We start from the raw sequence: 21,941 nt of genomic DNA on the forward strand, positions 1-21,941 counted from the left end.
GTTACTTCGGTTTTTGCTTTCAGTGGTGCTGGCTGGAGCCCAAGCTCTTGGGCATGCCAAGTAAGGACTCTATCACTAAGCCACCTGTGGTGGTTTGAACAGGTTTGGCCCCATAGACTCATGCGTTTGAAAGCTTGACCTATAGGGAGAGGCACTATTAGGAGGTGTGGCCTTGTTGGAGGAAGTGTGTCACTGTGGGGGCGGGCTTTGAGGTCTCCTATGCTCAGGCTCCACCCAGTGTGGCACACAGTCTCCTGCTGCTGCCTGCAGATCAAGATGTAGAACTCTCAGCTCCTTCTCCAGCACCATGTCTCCCTGCACGCTGCCATGCTTCCCGCCGTGATGATAAAGGACTGAACTTCTGAACTGTAAGCCAGCCCCAGTTAAATGTGTTCTTTTATAAGAGTTAACGTGGTCATGATGTCTCTTCACAGCAATAAAAGCCCTAAGACACCACCCAGCGACAATGAAATGTTAGGGACAGAGCTGTAGTTTTCAGCCACATTCACTCCTCTGGCCTCTTCCTGAAAAGCTTGTATGAGCTTCAGCTGACATGAATTTGCTCTATACACTACAGAAAAATGAGCCCAGAACTTTTCACATATTTGCAAAGACCAACGTGGGCTTTACTCAAAGCTGGTGAAGACATAACTTTGGTTCGGCATCTTGCAAATAAACAATTCCCATGGAAGCTTGTGGACAGATGTCATCAGGGTCTGTGTGGAGTAACACAAGGGAGGATACACACACCCAGAGGGTTGGGTCCTTCCTTTAGGCCTTTAGACTATGTGGGACGATTTTTTTAAATTTTATTAATTTATTCAGATTACAACTCAATTGCTGTCCCATCACTTGTATCCTCCCATTCCTCCCGCTTTCACCCTATTCCCCTCCCCTAGGTCTATGACTGAGGGGGACCTCCTCCCCTACTATATGGTCATAGGCTGTCAAGTCTCATCTTGGTAGCCTGCTTATTCTTTCTCTGAGTGCCACCAGGCCTGCCCACCAAGGGGAGGTGGTCAAATATAGAGCACCAGAGTTCACGTCAGAGTCAGTCCCCGTTGTCCACATAACTGTGGAGAATGTCCTGTCCATTGGGTAGACCAGAGTAGGGGTTCAATGTTTACTGCTTGTATTGTCCTTGGTTAGTGCAATAGTTTGGGGATGATTTTTTTTTAAGCTCTGTATTACAACAGCTGGATATTTTAATTCAACCAACGGTAAACACGTGACTAGAATTACCACCTTCATTGACTTTCTCAGGATGCCATCCTGTTGTCCAACCCAAGGAGAAGGTCACATCTGGAAAGAAGGATGTCACGGTGTCTAGGAAGGCGCCGGCATCCACTACTTTGCTGCTCCCATTCGGCCCGGGGAGGACGTCTGCGTTCATCCACACAGGACGCTGAAGGTCTTGCTTCAGGTCTTCCAGGAACGGCATGGACGCTCTGACGGCCGCCAGACTGAAAAAGAGTTTGTGGCCTGGGAGTTGGCCTGCTCTCAAATTCAAAGCCAAAAACAAAAAGTCATATGGGACCAGAAGGGAAGACGAACGCACTCTTCTTTTTCCTGAAAGGAGTTTACAGATTTTATCATGATATGAATGAAACCAGGACCTATGGTCCACACAGGGGCTTCAAAACTCCATATTTGGGTCAGTAGGTGTGAATGATTTAAGAAAAGATGCAAGCATTCGCTTTCCAACCACTCTCAGGGAGTAACAGGTGCAAGCAGGCATGGTCTGAGAGTCCATGCCACCATCAGCATTTGATAACATTGGCTCTAACACACTCAGTCTTTTGGGGAGAAAAGGTCTCTTTTCCTTCATGCATGATTCAGTGACTTGGCAGCCTAAACAAATTTCTTTAAGTGCCTGGAAAACATAAAAACACATTTCCTTGGGGCTGGAGAGACAGCTCAGCAGGTAAGAGGTTTGGCTGCTCTTCCAGAGGACACGGAGTTCAATTCCCAGCACCCACCTGGCAGCTCACAGCAATCCATAACTCCAGTTCTAGGGGATCTGACACCCTCATGCAGACACACATGCAGGCAAAACAACAATGAACATAAAATAAAAATAAATTTAAAAAATACATTTCCTAAAGCTAGTACAAGCTCAGATTCCTCCCGTATTGTGAGCACTTCTGTGGATATTTTAGTCCTGCTTGAAGAGTGGACTGTCTACCCTACGACTTTTACACCCACAGATTTCAAGACGGTGAAAGGCTTTTGCTATTGTTGTTTCTTTATCTGTTGTTTTTTGAGACAAGGTCTCACTATGTACCTTTCTTTGACTGGCCTGAAACTTGCTATGTAGTGCAGACTGGCCTCAAACTCAGAAATCACCTTGCTTCTGCCTCCGAGCCCTGGTTAAAGGTATGCAACACTGTGCCCAGCTTGCAAACCAGTAAGGTTAGTTATATCAGTTTGTACCTGTGTATGCGTGTGTGTGTGTGTGTGTGTGTGTCTGTCTGTCTTCCTATTTCAGACATAAGCATGTACGCACGCGCACACACATACACGCACATACATCTTAACTGGAAAATTTCACTACTTCTAAAGTGTCTTTCAACCTTTAAGACGAACCCTTCTGACCCTTTAGAAATGCTACTGTGATGGAGGTTGAGAACCATGGGCTTGGGACAGACATCTGCTCTTCCTAAGGATGGGTGTGTACATCTGTGCTTCTTTCCTGTGCCTCCTACTTTAAGGAGAGAAATGTTATTAAATCATGTGCTGAAACCAGAGACATGTGGCCCTTGGCCTCCTGTCTCCTTTACCTTGCATATCCTGTCCCTGAAGTGGACATCCTAGATTTTAGTAGATGAATAACTACACCTTAGACAGGACTCTGCAGGTTCTAATTTAGATGCTTTTATTTCTCTGTAATGCTTCCTGCCTTCTAAAACCCATAGGGAACCACAAAAGACCCCAAATCAGCAGAAATCCCAAGGACAATAAAACAAAGCCCCCCTGGAGGCAGAGACAGGTGGATCTCTGAATTCAAGGCCAGCCTGGTCTACAAAGTGAGTTCTAGGGCAGCCAGGGCTACACAAAGAAACCCTATCTTAAAGATCAAAACCAAACCAAAACAAAGAGCAAAGCCAGATGCATTACAACACCTGATCTCAAAGCATACACTTGGAGAGAGGTGGCACATGCCTGTAATCCTAGCAAAAAGGAGGCTGGTACTATGAGTTGGAGCCAGCCTGCCCTGTATGAATCAGTTCAAGATCTTGACCCAAAAACCAAAACTAAACAAATGGACAACAGCAACAAACACTACAAAGTGTTTACTATTTACTATAGTAAATAAAAGGAGAATTTTGACTCCATTTTGAGCTTCGTCGCCATTACAGGACCAGGCCTGACCTAGGCTGGATCCTGAAAAGTCATCAGTTCCATTCAAAAGTCATCCCTCACCCAAGAGGCAGTCAATCAGAGAAAGGGGCAGCTAGGCGATACTCATAAAAGCATGGAGAAATCTTGTCCCAAGCCTAGCCATCCGTGCTTGGCACCCTTATATGGTTTGGTATTTCATCTTGTGGTTAAACATTCATGACACAAAAACTCGATCTAAGCTGGGCGTGGTGGTGCACGCCTTTATCTCAGCACTCAGGAGGCAGAGGTAGGAGGATCTCTGTGAGTTCGAGGCCAGCCTAGTCTACAAAGAGACAGCCAGGACTCTGTGTAATAGAGTCCTGCCAGCAATCACAGGAGCATTTACATACAATTAGCTCCCAGTGTTCCTCTGAGATAAAGACTTCCCCTCCAGATCCAGCCTCCACCCAACCTGCCTAAAGATCATCACACAGGATACATAGCACTGTAGCCCTCAAATTACGGCCATCACGTTGTGGCCATAACATGGAGGCCTCTACACAATGGTCATCACACGGTGGCCATCACAACCTGGCCAGCTCATAGTGGCCATCTCATGTTGCCCATCACATAGGAGTGAGGACAGTAGTTATCACACACAGTGGCCATCAAACAATGGCCTGCACACAGTGGCCATTCCTTAATGGCAATCTCACTGTGGCCATTCCTTAATGGCCTGCACACAGTGGCCATTCCTTAATGGCCTGCACACAGTGGCCATTCCTTAATGGCCTGCACACAGTGGCCATTCCTTAATGGCCTGCACACAGTGGCCATTCCTTAATGGCCTGCACACAGTGGCCATTCCTTAATGGCCTGCACACAGTGGCCATTCCTTGATGGCCTGCACACAGTGGCCATTCCTTAATGGCCTGCACACATGGCCATTCCTTAATGGCCTGCACACAGTGGCCATTCCTTAATGGCCTGCACACAGTGGCCATTCCTTAATGGCCTGCACACAGTGGCCATTCCTTAATGGCCTGCACACAGTGGCCATTCCTTGATGGCCTGCACACAGTGGCCATTCCTTAATGGCCTGCACACAGTGGCCATTCCTTAATGGCCTGCACACAGTGGCCATTCCTTGATGGCCTGCACACAGTGGCCATTCCTTGATGGCCTGCACACAGTGGCCATTCCTTGATGGCCTGCACACAGTGGCCATTCCTTGATGGCCTGCACACAGTGGCCATTCCTTAATGGCCTGCACACAGTGGCCATTCCTTGATGGCCTGCACACAGTGGCCATTCCTTGATGGCCTGCACACAGTGGCCATTCCTGATGGCCTGCACACAGTGGCCATTCCTTGATGGCCTGCACACAGTGGCCATTCCTTGATGGCCTGCACACAGTGGCCATTCCTTGATGGCCTGCAATCTCACTGTGGCCATTCCTTGATGGCCTGCACACAGTGGCCATTCCTTAATGGCCTGCACACAGTGGCCATTCCTTAATGGCCTGCACACAGTGCCATTCCTTAATGGCCTGCACACAGTGGCATTCCTTAATGGCCTGCACACAGTGGCCATTCCTTAATGGCCTGCACCCGTGGCCATTCCTTGATGGCCTGCACACAGTGGCCATTCCTTAATGGCATGACACAGTGGCCATTCCTTAATGGCCTGCACACAGTGGCCATTCCTTGATGGCCTGCACACAGTGGCCATTCCTTGATGGCCTGCACACAGTGGCCATTCCTTAATGGCCTGCACACAGTGGGCCATTCCTGATGGCCTGACACAGTGGCCTTCCTTAATGGCCTGCACACAGTGGCCATTCCTTAATGGCCTGCACACAGTGGCCATTCCTTGATGGCCTGCACACAGTGGCCATTCCTTGATGGCCTGCACACAGTGGCCATTCCTTGATGGCCTGCACACAGTGGCCATTCCTTGATGGCCTGCACACAGTGGCCATTCCTTGATGGCCTGCACACAGTGGCATTCCTTGATGGCCTGCACACAGTGGCCATTCCTTGATGGCCTGCACACAGTGGCCATTCCTTGATGGCCTGCACACAGTGGCCATTCCTTGATGGCCTGCACACAGTGGCCATTCCTTGATGGCCTGCACACAGTGGCCATTCCTTGATGGCCTGCACACAGTGGCCATTCCTTGATGGCCTGCACACAGTGGCCATTCCTTGATGGCCTGCACACAGTGGCCATTCCTTAATGGCCTGCACACAGTGGCCATTCCTTAATGGCCTGCACACAGTGGCCATTCCTTGATGGCCTGCACACAGTGGCCATTTCCTTAATGGCATGCACAAGTGGCCATTCCTTAATGGCCTGCACACAGTGGCCATTCCTTGATGGCCTGCACACAGTGGCCATTCCTTGATGGCCTGCACACAGTGGCCATTCCTTGATGGCCTGCACACAGTGGCCATTCCTTAATGGCCTGCACCACAGTGGCCATTCCTTAATGGCCTGCACACAGTGGCCATTCCTTAATGGCCTGCACACAGTGGCCATTCCTTGATGGCCTGCACACAGTGGCCATTCCTTGATGGCCTGCACACAGTGGCCATTCCTTGATGGCCTGCACACAGTGGCCATTCCTTGATGCCTGCACACAGTGGCCATTCCTTGATGGCCTGCACACAGTGGCCATTCCTTGATGGCCTGCACACAGTGGCCATTCCTTGATGGCCTGCACACAGTGGCATTCCTGATGGCCTGCACACAGTGGCCATTCCTTGATGGCCTGCACACAGTGGCCATTCCTTGATGGCCTGCACACATGCCATTCTTGATGGCCATTCCTTGATGGCCTGCACACAGTGGCCATTCCTTGATGGCCTGCACACAGTGGCCATTCCTTGATGGCCTGCACACAGTGGCCATAACAAAGTGGTCATTGTAGAGTTCCCATCACACAGTATCTATTTCATGGTGGCATTGCACACTTACAGTCACACAGTGGCCATCACTCAGCGGTCATTATACAATGGCCATCACACAGTGCCCACCACAGTGGCTAACACAGAAGGGGCCATCACACAATGAGCTGTATACAGTGGCCATCAAATTGTTGCAATCACACTGGCCATCACATGGTGGCCACCACACCGTGTCCATAACAAAGGTCCATCACTTTGTGGCTATACATAGTGAACATTTTTCAGTGAACATCACACAGCTGGCCATCCCACAGTGGCCATTATGATATGGCCATCACACATAGTGGCCAGCCCACAGTGGCCATTATGATATGGCCATCACACATAGTGGCCAGCCCACAGTGGCCATTATGATATGGCCATCACACAGCTGGCCATCCCACAGTGGCCATTATGATATGGCCATCACACATAGTGGCCAGCCCACAGTGGCCATTATGATATGGCCATCACACAGCTGGCCAGCCCACAGTGGCCATTATGATATGGCCATCACACATAGTGGCCAGCCCACAGTGGCCATTATGATATGGCCATCACACAGCTGGCCATCCCACAGTGGCCATTATGATATGGCCATCACACATAGTGGCCAGCCCACAGTGGCCATTACATAGTGGCAGATAAATGGTGGACATCATAGTGACCATAAGACAGTATCCACAAGAGAGTTGCCAGCACAGTGGCCACTATACACAGTGGTAATCACACTACAGCCATTATAAAAGGACCACCACAGTGTCACCAGCACAAAGTGGCGACCACAGTACGTCTATCACAAGGTGGTCATCACACATTGAAAAAAATAATGCTTATAAAATATATAAAATACATAGGCCCTTCTATAGCCTATTAAAGTAGCCTGAATCACTAAATTAGCAGCTGGAATTTACAAATGCACTAGCTAATCTGTGAGGAAGAGCCAAAGGTGGCATGGTAAACAGCAGCACTCAAAACACTGCACACATGGAAGAGGAGAGTGTCTAAAGGTTTAAAGTGCCAGTGCTACAGCTTAGTGTTTCGTGGACAGAGAAGACTGCCCTGGCCCCAGGAGTCATGGGAGCCAAGGAGGCTCAGCAGTCATCCTCAGGTGAACCTTAGCCACCCTGGGACTAAGACTGCCAGTAAAACAGATGAACCACTCACTGCCCATACAGCTGTCTGGTCTTTAAATGATTCGTTAACTCATAGCCCTTGTCCACCAAGATGCCTACACATCCGAGTTCTATACAGCTATTTGTCACAGCAAAGTGATAAAGCTTGCCAGGCATTAACCCACAAATGGTTAGGTCATCTTAACAATTCTAAAGGCTTTTCAAATCCTTCCTTATTACATGCCTTTAATCTTTATTCATGTGTGTGTGCTACATGAGTGCAGGCGTCTGAAAGAGGCAGCAGAGGGGGCTGCTGGGTCCTCTGGAAGAGCAGCAAGCTCTTAACTGCCGAGCTGCCTCTCCAGCCCGAGATAACTTCACACTGAGGTACGATTTAGAGATGGGGTGGGTTTGGCACCGATTCTGGGTGTGAATGGCAGTGGCTGCTGAGAGCTTGTGGTAAAATCCCTTGTACACAGCCAGGTGCCAGAAGAGGAAAATCCCCTGTGACAGCCACTGGGCGGGAGATTACACTCATCACTGCTCATACAGTCAGTTCCTATAAAACCGTATTTTAAAGTGTGCTTTGATTATTGAAAAGCCTCTTTATTAACGTAAAACAAAATCAGATTGAATATGTGGGTACTGGCCTAAAATGTCATTTTTCAGCTTGGATAAGGTATAAGAATAGGTAGCCAAAGGGAGAGATGCATGCGTTAACGTTTTTCCTGAAAGTGAACTCTGTAACAATAAAAGAAGCACATTTGTAAAAATACCTCTTGAAGTCCAACTTGATGCCCTTGTTGCTCTGCACGATCTCGGCCAGCCACTCCTGCAGAGTGTTATCACTGCTTGTCTCAGGAGGATGGGCCATGATTGGCTGGCCATGCTCTGAGCCATCACTAGGGAGAAGGACATCAGCCTCTATCATGTGGGCAGCACCTGCCCGAGGAAGAGAGCTTATGTCACTACGTTTCCCACGTAACTGCTGGATGCCAGGCACTGTACGAGGCACACACGCTATCCTTGCATCACACAGCTCCCACGCCATTATCCTGCCCATGGATCCTTTCTAGTAAATAGCGAAGTGAGTATGGAAAGGAAGGGAAGCCTACTAAGTGTTCCCGGGAGTTTTCTAGTAACAACAACAACAACAACAAAGTTAGTATGTTAGAGCAGAGACCGTCCCTCAAAGGAGGTGCTTGCCTTGTAGTATGGACAAGGCTTGGTTCTACCTCTAGTACCACACACACACACACACACACACACACACACACACACACACACAGATACAGACACACACACACACACACACAGATACAGACACACACACACAGATACAGACACACACACACACACACACACAGATACAGACACACACACACACAGATACAGACACACACACACACACACACAGATACAGACACACACACACACACAGATACAGACAGACACACACACACACACACAGATACAGACAGACACACACACACACAGATACAGACACACACACACACAGATACAGACACACACACACACACACACTGGCACACACACAGATACAGACACACACACACACTGGCACACACACAGATACAGACACACACACACACACAGATACAGACACACACACACACACAGATACAGACACACACACACACACACTGGCACACACACAGATACAGACACACACACACACACAGATACAGACACACACACACACAGATACAGACACACACACACACACACTGGCACACACACAGATACAGACACACACACACACACACAGATACAGACACACACACACACAGATACAGACACACACACACACACACACACACTGGCACACACACAGATACAGACACACACACACAGATACAGACACACACACACACACAGATACAGACACACAAACACACACTGGCACACACACAGATACACAGATGCACACACAGATACACATGCATACCTGCACACACATTGATACACAGACAGAAAAGAGGGAGAGATACACAGACACATGCTTGTATTATCTTTTTGACATTTAAATTAGATTCATGGACATTCATTGTTCATGTCTGAAACTCTACATAAAAATTAATGTCTTTGATTTGAAGCTTGGAAACGTGTTTGTTTGTTTGTTAAATATGTATTTATTTATTATGTATACAATGTTCTGCCTGCATGCACTCCCGCAGGCCAGAAGAGGGCACCACATCTCATTATAGATGGTTATGAACCACCATGAGGTTGCTGGGAACTGAACTCAAGACTTCTGGAAGAACAGCCAGTGAAACTTTCCAAAAGTGACTTGTTTTGTGGGACAGGCTATCACCACATAGTCCAGGCTGGGCTCTACCTTGCACCTGTGTTCCTCCAGCCTCCGGCTGGGATTACAGGTATGCACCGCCACCCTCAGCTCTGGACATCTCCTACTAGGAGATAAACAGAAACAGACATCTGGAAGTGGATGTTGTCCTAACAAAACCCTGAAATATAGCATTGAGACCCAAGAAAGCCTTAAAAAGGTAAGGAGGGAACTGTTCACGGACAAACAGCATGGGAATTATATGTAGCCCGAGAACAGACATCTGTCTTACTTTTATATTTATTTAGTTATTTTTGCGTGTATATGTGTCTGTGTGCATAGGCATGTACGCCACGGGGTGCGCGTGGAAGGTGGAAGACAATGTGCCAGCGTTGGTTTTCTCCTACCACGATGGTCTAGGTTATTGAACTTAACTTGTCAGGCTTGATAGCAAGCATCTGTACCCGCTGAGCAATCTGGGTGGCCCCATCTATTTCATACAAGAGTAAAACTCTGGCAACACTGTTATTTGTAGTAAGGGGAGAGGATGGAGAGAACACCAAATGAATTTGTGGAGTTGCTGCAGGTGGTTCCTAGGGGATACTCAAAGTGTCTACTGGATTCTTTTAACAGCCTGTGATAATAATGAGAAGAAAGAAGATAAGTAATTAACTGCTGGGCCTTTTAGTAGCATAGTAAGGAATGTTTCCGGCTTAGACCCAAATACCTCCCTAGAGACCTCACCTTCCATACAGCTCCATTAGAAATGACATTTAAATATGAGTTTGGAGAAGACAAACTTTCGAATCAAAGTACAATAAAGTATAACTTCAGCGCCAACACAGGCAACATGGCAGCTGCAAGGCCCCTTATGAAACCCCAGAAGGACAGTTGCCCCCACATAACTGGGTGGAGAGAATTTAGAAGACAAAGAGTGTATCTCCTCCACAGGAACCAAACCCGAGTCAAGCAACCTGGAGTGGAGACCACCACCAAGCAGCCTGCATTTCTGGCTTTTGACTAAAGGAGTGGTTTATAATTTGGTATGCAATAAACCCGCAAGCTGGGCCTAGAGAGACAGCTCAGTGGTTAGCAGCCCTGGCTGACCTTGCTGAGGATCAGCAAGGTTTCAGTTCCCAGCAGCACCCAGATGGGCAGCTCACAGCTATTTCTAACTCTGGTTCCAGGAGACCCAATGCCCTTCTGGCCTCTGCAGCCAATGCGCAAGCACTTGGCGGACATATAGACAGACAGACAGACAGACAGACAGACAGACAGACAAAACACTCAGACACAGACCGTTATTAAATAAATCATATAAACCAAGAACACATGTTGATGGGAGATACATGCACAAGAGAGAAGTTTGTGGTTCCCCAAATTTCGCAATCAGGCATTGGTCTGGGAAACAGAATCAGCCGCAGACATGGGCCATTTCCCCTAAGGCGTACCCCCAGAAATATCAGGGCTATTTCCCTTTCAAAAATTATTACATATCTCATTTGTTTATGGGGTCATGGGCATGCCACAGCACACACATGAAGGGCAGTGAACACTGTGCGAGTTGCTTCTCTCCTTTCATCATCACGTGTGTCCCTGGGGTCTCACTCACACTCTCAGGCTTGGTGGCAACCACCTTTATCCTTTGGGCCACTCTGCCAGCCCATCAAGGGCATTTAACCTCTTAGGAAGCACAAATCTAAGCTGCAGTGACATATACTGATTTGTACCCCACTGGGTGCTGGCCATAGATGTGAGGACACTAGAACTCTACCCTCACTAGCAGTGGGAATAGAAAAGAGGACAAGACGTTTGGAAATGCCAACATTTCCCTAAAATGTTTAAAAATTCACATTAGTCAATCCTGTGCTTGCCATACAATACAGTGAAAAGCACACTCCTCAAACCTTATATATGAATGTTGATGTGCAAAGACAACAGCTCCCCCAGAAAAGTCATGTCTCCATAAGCTCTTTTGTTTGTTTGTTTGTTTGTTTGTTTGTTTTTCGAGACAGGGTCTCTCTGTATAGCCTTGACTGTTCTGGACTCGCTTTGTAGACTAGGCTGGCCTCGAACTCACAGCAATCCGCCTGCCTCTGCCTCCCAAGTACTGGGATTAAAGGCGTGCATCACCACTGCCCAGCCCTATGCTCTTGTAGCTTGGCTCCTAGTAACCTGTGACATCTTACACAGACATCTGGAGCCTAACCTCTTATGGCTCACAGAAGCTTCCTCAAATGGTCAGCCTTGAGAGAACCAACTTGCACTGTAAAGTTTACTCCTTAACAATATAATGAGAGCCTGTGCCATCAGGTTCAAGCCTGCTCAGGCATCCTACAGTGACACTGCTCCCCCTTCACTCTTGCCTTTAAAGAGGGTTTTACACACACACACACACACACACACACACACACAGAGTGCCATCTCATCTCTGGGAATTGACCCACTGCTTTTCCTTGGTGTATTTCAATAACGTTTCTCCTTGTCTGTTCATGTCTGCTAACTTCTTTCTACCACATGTGCTGCTGGCCTCCTGTGTGCCAGTTCACAAGGCAGACAGTAACAGTCTTTACAGTAGCAAACAATGGAGTAACTCAAAGGTTTAACTTTGGAGTAACTGAGTGGATCAATTGTGCTCTGTCAATACAATGCAGTCCTTTGTGTGCCAAAAAACAAAACAAAACAAACAAACAATGCAGCAGAGATCCTTCCCAGAATGTCAGCAAACCTCAGAAACACACTCACCAAAAGCAGCAACATAGAAGGTAGGAGGCAAGGAGATGCATGCAGGGCCATGGGGGCAGGGGTTCGATTCTGGGCTCAGAAATTGCTGCTTACTTTTAAGAAATGGCAATTCAACTAATGCTAAAGTTGGTATGGGGTGTTAGTCAGGCCTGGCCTGGTGATGCTACTCTAGTTCCCACTGCCTGGGAGCCTGAGGCAAGAGACAGAGTTCAATCACAACTGGCCTAGACTACAGAGAATGTCTCATGAAAAATAAAAAGATGGGCTGGAGCAGTTAAGAGTTCTCACTTCTCTTTCAAACGAACTTGTGTTTAATTCCAAGCACCCACGTGGTGGCTCATAATTGTCTGTAACTCCAGTCCCAGGGAATTCAATGCCTTGTTCTGGATGCTGGACACCAAGTGCACCCATGGTACATAGACATACATGCAAGCAAAACACTCATACACATAAATGAATTTAAAATTGAAAAATGCAAAAGAAAGAAAGAAAGAAAGAAAGAAAAGTAAAGTAAAAAGAATGATGCTGGGACATAGCTTGGCGTTAGTGCTTGCCCAAGATGTTCGGGGGCCTGTGGTCAACACCAGCAAACCACATGTCCCTAGAAAGAAGGCAGTCAGTATGAGGCCAGCAGGTACTCAGCAGTGCGAGGAACTGGAAAGCCAGCAAAAAGGACTATCAGAACCATGCCAGGTGAACATAAGAAATTAGCGAGCTTGTGCAAGGTTTTCAGGTCAGTAAGATGGTTTGGAGGAAAAAAAAAGATGGTTTGGAGGCTCCAAGAAATGGCACCCACTCTTCACATGAACACTAAGGAGCAAAGCAGCAGAGTGGCAGGTGGCTGTCAAACTACTACTTGCATCACCATGAAGCTAGGACAAATGGCACAGCGTAGCTGAGAGTGAAATGGGCCTGATAATTTCTAATTGCAGCAATCATCTCGGGTCCAAGCTCTGGAACAGAGTCTGTCCCCAGAGCCAAGCTCCAGAGCATCCGCACAGCTGCTGCCCCTCCCCCAGGGGGAACTGTGCACCCTCTGCCAGACTGGCTCCTGAGCCAGCCACTCACAGCTCACGGCATTTTGCTTGGATTTCAAAACACGTACTCAGTCAACACATTTCCCAAAGTAAATTGCAGTGGTCAGGTGTGGCAACTCATATCTGGAATCTCAGCACTTGGAAGGCTGAGGCAGGAGGATCACAAGTTTGAGGCCAGCCTGGGCTACATGTCAAAGACTGCTTCAAAAATAAGATAAAATAAATGAATGGAAATAAGAAAATACTTTTTTGTAGAAGCTGTCAAAGCCACTTACTCTTCAGCGCCTCATGCATCTGGGACTTGTGGTTGGCTGCGTGATACCAGACGATCTCGGCGCCATCTTCTGTCGTGATTTGGTTGTTTCTCAGAAAATAATCCAGTATATTTTCACTCCAGGATCCTAAGATAACAATATTTCCATGAAAAGAAGATTGTTTTTGATGAGGCATATGGTTAAGGTATAAGGGCCTGAAAATCACTCAAATAGTATGTAAAAACAAAGAGGTCAGCCAACCACACAAAATGGCGGGGACTCTGAGGAGGCGCTGGCAGCTTCTTTTAAAGGCTTCTAGGGGAATCCTGCCTGTGGCTACATGACTCCAGCTGGGACTGGCTGGTGCCTGTGGAGGCTACATGACTTCAGCTAAGAGCATTTTGGCAATGTCCCACCCTCCCATTCCCCCCTTGAGTATTGTTCCATCTCAAGTCCTTGAGTGGGAATTAAGGGCTGGTAGTGGGATTTCAACACCTTGAGTTGAACAGTAGAGATCCCATCGGGCTCACTCTGGCCCGTGTTGTGAGACACACACGGCAAGAAGATAGTTCTATGCTGAGGCAGATAAACATAGCCATCATCCCATTGGTAACCATTTTTTGGTTTTGGGGTGTGTGTGTGTGTGTGTGTGTGTGTGTGTGTGTGTCCATGTGTGTGTGTGTGCATGTGTGTGTGTGTGTGTGTGTATGCTCCCATGTGCATGTATAACTGCTAGAATCTCATTAGCATACGTCTCATATACAGTACATTTCCATTACAATAGTCCTCATGGTGCACATCTGATTTCTAGATTCACTCATCCTACATATCTGCTCTTGATCCTTTGACCAACACTTCTCATCTCTCCTATGAACAGCCAATGCCATGTTCTCTATTTCTACATAATTGAAACTTTTCAAACTCTACAAATACATGAAGCCATGCAAGTCTTTCTTTCTGTGGCTGGCTTACTTCACTAAGCGCAATACTCTCTTCCAAGCTCACATGTGTGGCTCCCAGCAGGGCCTCTGTTAGAGTGGAATGCTATTAACTGACAACACGTGCCACATCTTCTTGATCTGTCTGTCATTGCAGACTTGGGTGACTTCCATGCCTCGGCTGTTGTGAATCATGTTCAAAGACATTCATTTACAAGGCAGTTTCTCTTCCAAGGGTATGTGCAGGGCTGGGGGTGGGGTAACTGTGGGGGTTATAGAGTCAAAATGTTTTTATATAAAGGGGTAAAATATATATTGAGGGCCGGGCGGTGGTGGCACACACCTTTAATCCCAGCACTCGGGAGGCAGAGGCAGGTGGATCGTTGTAAGTTCGAGGCCAGCCTGGTCTACAAAGTGAGTCCAGGACAGCCAAGGCTACACAGAGAAACCCTGTCTCAAAAAACCAAAAAAAAAAAAAAAAAAAAAAAAAAAAAAAAAAAAAAAAAAAAAAAAGAAAAGAAAAGAAAGAAAGAGAAAGAAAAAACGAGAAAAAAAAAAAAAAAAAAAAAAAAGGATATATTGAGGGAGGAAAACCAAGCAATTGGGCTAGGCAAAATTGATTTAAAAAACAGAACGTGTCTTGTAATATGTTGGTCGGCAATGCATATATACATACATTGTGCTATAATTAGTAGCCATATGGTGTGGTCTAGAGATCTGAAGTGTTAAAGGCATGTAGGAAGAGAACACAATTGTTAGGAATCAGGCACTCAAAAGATTGAATTCTGCATCATGTCCTCTGAGAACCCGGGTGCTCTGCATAGAGCCGCAGCTGCATGAAAACACTGAGGGTGGTTCCATCTCCTTCATGGCACACCTGCCTTCAGACCATGACGCCATGCAGCTGAGCACTTGAACTCAGGGCAGCATTCACAGGTTCACTGGCATGCACAGATACAAGCAACGCATATATCCGCCAGTTGCTTATGGCATACCAGATTTCCCTAAGTCTTCTTATGCGGTGCAGTGCCTACCCACGTTGCATGCATCAGAGTCTGCCCTCTGCCAACTGTTGGCTTATATCTTCCTGGCAACAGTTAAAAGCCTTAAAAGATGCTATCACACACTGCCAGTATAATATTAGGAAAAGTAGGAGGCTGGAGAGATGACTCTGTGGTTATCAGCACTGCCTGCTCTTTCAGAGGACCCAGGTTTGATTCCCAGCACCACCATAAATGCTCATAATCTTTGTTAACTCCAGTTCCCCAGGGGGAACAACTCCCTCTTCTAGCCTTCACGGGCCCTGCACGCACGTGAAGCACAGACTCACATGCAAGCAAACACTCACACAGATAAAATACAAGTAAAAAGTAAACAAATCTTATATGGGGAAGTAATCTTTGGTCAGGAAAAAAAATGAACTTTCATTTTGAACTACGTCTGTTTATTTTGATCCAACTACATGTGTCTCTCATAAACAAGGATTTATGTTTCAGATTTATTTATGTGTCTGAGTGCTTTGTCTATTTGTATGTCAATCATGTGTGTGCCTATTGTCTGCAGAGACCAGAAGACAGCCTTGGATCCCGGAACTGGAGTCACAGACAGCTGTGAGCTGCCAATTGGATGCTGGGAACTGAACCCAGGTCCTCTGCAAGTGTTGTAACCACCAAGAAGTCTTTCCAGCACCAGCATGTGGGTATATTGTACATACCAAATTATAAACTACTCCTTTAGTCAGAAAATAGAGGGACAATAAATACAATGCCTGATACCCTGTGGCTTAGGAAGTCCTCTGCCTAAAGGACGGAGACTTGGCTGAAGACCCACTGCCCCCTAGCAGTGCCCCCTCAAAACACAGGGCCCTGTTCATATGTGCAAGAGTACGCAAAATCATATTTTTTAAATATTCAAATTACTCATTTGAGATGGCACATTAATTCTTAGTTATGACAAATGCCAAATTAAAAAGCAATCAAATCACAGGACACTTTCATGATAGAACACATAATAAATGTGGCTTTGGACACTTGAATCTCACAGCTAAGAAGCCCAAGACAGGAAGATTATGAGTTCAAATCCAGCCTAGACTACACAGCAGAACTCTGCCTAAAATGAGATGAGGAAGGACAGATAGACAGAGATAAAATGACGTAGAAAAGTGACATTCTTTCCTGGCACCTATGTTGACAGAAGTAACTTGGATATTTATAAACAGTGAAACATATTAGGCTTTGCCATGGCACCATTCAGCTGTCTTCAATCTGCATCCAGAGTTTCTATAAAGGCGCCTTACAGATTTGTAACAAGACACATTGATGCAGCCCCTCTGGGCATGCCCAACACATTCTCCTTGTGTAGATTGCTGCTCTGTACTTAGTGACTTATAAAATATTCTACCTCAAGCTACATCCGACACACCTACTAAGCATCACAGCTCACCACAGTCTACTTTAAAATGTTTGTAATGACTAAGGAAACTTCTAAAGGCAAGCATTTAACTAGGGGCTTGCTTATATTTTCAGGGGGTGAGCCCATGACCGACACAGCAGGGAGAAGGCAGGCAGGCAGGCAGGTACGGTGCTGGGGCAGTAGCTAAGAGCTTACATCTTATTTAAACTTGAAGGCAACGTGGGGGGGGTTGAGCCTGTCATGGGGCTGCTCCAACAAGGCCACACCTCCTAATCCTTCTCAAACCATTCCACCAACTAGGGACCAAGCACTGGAACGTAGGAGATTGGTCCAGGGGCATCATCATTCAAACCACCACAAAGGACAGCTGTCCTTTGGCTGAGAAATTCTATTTCTGTTGATTTATTCCACAGACAGAGAAGCTCATTTGGGAGAATACATTCCATTCAAGAAATGTAACACACTGTCTGTAGTAGCAGAAGAGTGAAACTTCAAGTGTCTATCAACACTAAATATGGACAATCGTGGACCCTTTAAAATGAACAAAGCAACTGTACGTACATACATACATAGAGTTTGAAAGGTGGGAATGAAGGGACCGTTGGGAGCAATGGGGCTTCTCTAGCAGAAGGAATAATGGGGTCCCGTCAACACGTTACACAGCAAAGAAGCAATTAAGTCAGCTAGCCAGACGCCTTCAGCACCTTTACAAACTCATATTTTCATTCTTAGATTTCATATAAGTGAGGAAATGAGATATTTTAATCCCAACTGGCATTAGTGTTGCCAATCCGATTACTTTGAGACAGGAGCATGTTTGTTTATATGTGCAAAAAAGTTTTTAATATTTATTTATTATGTATAAAGTGTTCTGCCTGCATGTATACCTGCAGGCCAGAAGAGGGCACCAGATCACATTATAGATGGTTGTGAGCCACCATGTGGTTGCTGGGAATTGAACTCAGGACCTTTGGAGGAGCAGGCAGTGCTCTTAACCTCTGAGCCATCTCTCCAGCCCTGTGGTGTGAAATTTAATAACAAGTCCTTATACATCTATAGGAAGGCCAGTAAAAGTTGGGGTGATGTAGTGAGAGGAATTCAACAAGGCATTTCTGGCTTGAGAGGTGCAGGAAGAGAGTCTGTCAGCCAAGGAGCCAGAAAGGCAAGTACACTGTTACCCACGCCTCGAGAAACACAGTTCAGGAAGCACGGTGTGGTTAGCCCTGTGAGATCTGGTTCAGACTTCTGATGCCACATGGACGGAACTGGAACACTGCATGTACATGCATGTATATGTATAGGTAGTAGCTGTGTTTCCTGTCAGAATGCCCCTCTTGTGGTTTTATGTTAGGCTGTTTCCTTTGTATCAGAAACTAAGAGACACCAGGGCTCTTGTGCACTAGGAAAGGGTCTGCATCCTCCAAAGACCCAATGTCAGTCACCATGTTGTATCGTGGCGTGCCTCTGTGTGCTCCTGCCTGTGGAGACCAGGGGACAACCTCAGATGCCATTCTTTGGGAGTCCCCGCCTTGTGTTTTGAGAAAGAGAGGTTTGCTGGCCTGGGGCTCACCAAGTAGACAAGTCTAGCTGACTTGCAGGCTAACCCCAGGGATCCACCTGTTTCCATTTCCCTAGAGTGGACAGCGGCCGGGTTGCTGGTTTTCACATATGTTCTATGGATAGAACTCTGGCTCTCACGGTTGCATTCACAAAAACGCCCTTAAAATCTGCAGTGTAAAACCAGAGGGAGGCCCCCAGCCTCAGGGTAGCCTACTTTATTCCCTCTTTGAGGCTTGATAAAAAATATGTGAATACCTGGACGTGGTGGTGCACGCCTTTAATCTCGTCACTCGGAGGCAGAGGCAGGCGGATCTCTGTCAGTTCGAGGCCAGCCTGGTCTACAAAGCAAGTCCAGGACAGCCAAGGCTACACAGAGAAACCTGTCTTGAAAGCAAACAAACACACAAGAACAAACAAAAAGAGACAGACACAAAGTTGGAGAGAGGTTTGGTTGGATCTGTGAGATGGGAGAGGGGCAAGGACGAATATGATCAAAATACATTGTATAAAATTCTAGAAGGGTTAATGTTAGGATTCTGCTTCAGTCAGCTGCCCTGCCACGGGGGCGTGGCCCTGGCCAGGACCATATAAAAGACAGACCCTCCACGTGGTGTGTGTGTGGGGGGTCTCTCTCTCTCTCTCTCTCTCTTTCTCTCTCTCTCCTACCTTTCCCTCTCCTCTCTACCTCTCCCCTCTCTCCCTCTTTTCTCTCTGGGGTACCCCTCCCCCCATGCTCATTTAATAAACTCCGTACAACATAACATCTGCTGCCTGGCTTCTTCCATCTATCATTACCTTTAATCTTTAATTATAACAGTTAATGCACCCACACACATATTTAACTGGTGTGTTAAGAAGGGAACGGGAAAGCGATGGTGACAGTGTATGTGGCAATGTATGTAAGACGTTTCCAGGATCCACCGAGGAACATGCAGCCCGCGGGGAAATGCACAGACCCTCCCGGACCATTTTGAGCTCTTCATATTAAGCGTTAATTTTGGGTTAGTTTTTAAGGGTTAGTTTTCATTTTGTGTTGAAACAAGCAAATTATCCTAAAGAGATATTCACTCTGGCCTTTGTAAATTCAGCCACCAGACCTCCTTAACGCCTTGAGCATACTTAAACCCTCCACACCGAGCAGGCACACGCATTTACAACCCGAATACCAGAACAAGGAAAGCAGTGGAAGGTGCCCGCCTAACTCTTCACACTTACCCGGGCCTCCAGCGCGCGCTGCCATGGTGACGGAGCGGACGCCGCCGTCTGCGCAGGCGCCTGCGCGCGGGGAAGGAGGGGTTGTCTAGACGGCGGAAAGCAAATGACCGGAACCTCTGCGCAGCGAAGGAAGAGGTGCGCACGCGCACTGCAATGGCGCGGATTGGCGGCGGGGTCGGGGGGGTTGTTGACACCACCGCTCAGTGCAGGTAGTTTAGCTGAGCCGCCGCGCGTCCCAGGTGGCTGGGGACTGCAAAGCTAGAACACATCACCTGACAGCACAAACGGAAGCGGTCCTCGCCCAGCTCTTCCGAGGGTAATGGTTTTAAGTCGCACTGACTTGAGTGGCAATTATTTTTAGCCTCAACCAGGGCTCCATAGTCGCTGGAGTTCCTCCAGCCCAGCCAGGAAACACTAGTTAGTCCCACTGCTTTAGAGTTTTTCGTTTTCTACCTGTATCTTCAAATTTAATCATACTTCTTTACAAAAAGCGTAAACCACACATCTCTCACCCCGAGTTTATTACAGAACTAAGTATGAGTGATCATGGTCCAAGAACACCAAATCAGTTCCCACAACTATATTGCCCAGTTTCGTGGAGTATTTGCTGTTTTAAGAAAGTCATATATCTGGGGCTGGAGAGATGGCTCAGAGGTTAAGAGCACCGGCTGCTCTTCCAAAGGTCCTGTGTTCAGTTCCCAGCAACCACATGGTGGCTCACGACCATCTGTAATGACATCTGGTGCCTTCTTGTGGCAGGCACACGTGTGGGCAGAACACTGTATAAATAATTTTTTAAAAAACTTTGAAAACAAAGTCATGTCATGGTATTTTCAAATACTTTGGTGGGAATATCAGGAATGCAGCTTACAGCAAAGTAAGGGCAGGTTTCAGTTGCTATCCGATGGTTCTTAGCTTTTAGTCAGGTGGAAGTTTGTGTGCTCTGAAGGAAAAGGCTTTCCCGACAGAGGTATCACAGCTCTGCTCTGACTGCTGAAGCGGAAGGCTTCCCCAGCGCAAGTGTCAGAGCTCTGCTGAGGCAGGGGAGGGTTTCCCCAGCAGAAAGTGTTACAGCTGAGCACCCACAGAGGCAGGTTTCCCCAGCGACAGCCCTGCTAGTGTTACAGATCTGCTTGGGGCGCTATCTTGGCAGTGAGGCGCCAAGGAATAGCACGAAGTCACACCACAGGACAAACCCCACTCAAGATATTTATTTGGGAGGGAAAAGCCCACGAGGGTAGCTGCCTCTGCTCTGGACAGAAGCCAACAGGGGTGTATGAGGTTTCTTGGGGGTGGGAGGTCTCCAGGGTGGAGATTTCCAGGGTGAAGATTGGTGAGATTCCGTTGCAAGCTGCGTGAGTTCTCTTCCATGTGGAACCTAACCATTGAGGGTGGTTGCCTCGGCTGAAGGGGCAGAGTTGGTAGTGGAGAGACACTGGGGAGATGTCGGTCAGGATACAAAATTTCAGATGAAAGAAAAAAACCCAAAGTATTCTCTCAAAACAACTGCAGTAGTCCCAGTGTTGTCCTGAGGGAAAATTAAGGTCGCTGTCTTGTTACCCCCGAATCTTGGGGTTGTGCACACAGAACAGATGACTACCTGTTCGGAGTATGAGGTGGAAGAACAGGGGCATAGGTGCAGAGGGGAGGCAACATTTACAGTGCTAAGTCTTTATATTTCTTTTTGCCAAATTGTGTATATCTTAAGTCAACATTTTAAAGCCATTCAACAAAATATAAAGCCGAGAATAAGTCAGAAGTTTCTGTTTTACTTCAAGACAGTCTTTTAAAAGTTGAATCGTGGCAAAATTCTATGTGATGAAACAACACAGAAACCTAGGCCGTCAGGACCGTACACAGTTGTCAAAATAAGGCTTTTATTATCCAGTTATAAGGTGTGACAGTCAGTCTCTACAGCATTCTGAATGTTTCACACTTCCAGCGCAAATGCCCACTGTGCTGCAGGCTCCTCCTGAGGTGGACGCAGGCATCCCCAGTCTCTTTGCTGTGGGTACTCCAGAGTCGTTTCTCCACTGCAGCAATTAAAATGTTCCTGTGTGTTAACAGTCTGTTTCATAAATCTAGCTC

The 21,941-nt window shown here is 47.0% G+C and overlaps 1 protein-coding gene across 2 annotated transcripts in view; it reads right to left on the reverse strand.

The window, feature by feature from the left end:
- Fam151b (family with sequence similarity 151 member B) overlaps nt 1–19,988 on the reverse strand; it is a 33,613-nt gene extending 13,625 nt beyond the window's left edge. For both annotated transcript variants that reach the window (XM_051172488.1, XM_051172487.1), the window contains exons 1-4: nt 19,854–19,988; nt 13,750–13,875; nt 8,161–8,326; nt 1,246–1,463 (exon numbers count right to left, since the gene is read on the reverse strand). In XM_051172488.1, coding sequence (XP_051028445.1) covers nt 1,246–1,463; nt 8,161–8,326; nt 13,750–13,875; nt 19,854–19,878 — 535 coding nt within the window. In that variant the 5' untranslated portion in view covers nt 19,879–19,988. The remainder of the gene's footprint in view (nt 1–1,245; nt 1,464–8,160; nt 8,327–13,749; nt 13,876–19,853) is intronic.
- Between the last annotated feature and the right edge of the window lie 1,953 nt (nt 19,989–21,941).

This window comes from Acomys russatus, chromosome 30, assembly GCF_903995435.1.
Source record: "Acomys russatus chromosome 30, mAcoRus1.1, whole genome shotgun sequence".
In the NCBI taxonomy this organism is placed as follows: Eukaryota; Metazoa; Chordata; class Mammalia; order Rodentia; family Muridae; genus Acomys; species Acomys russatus.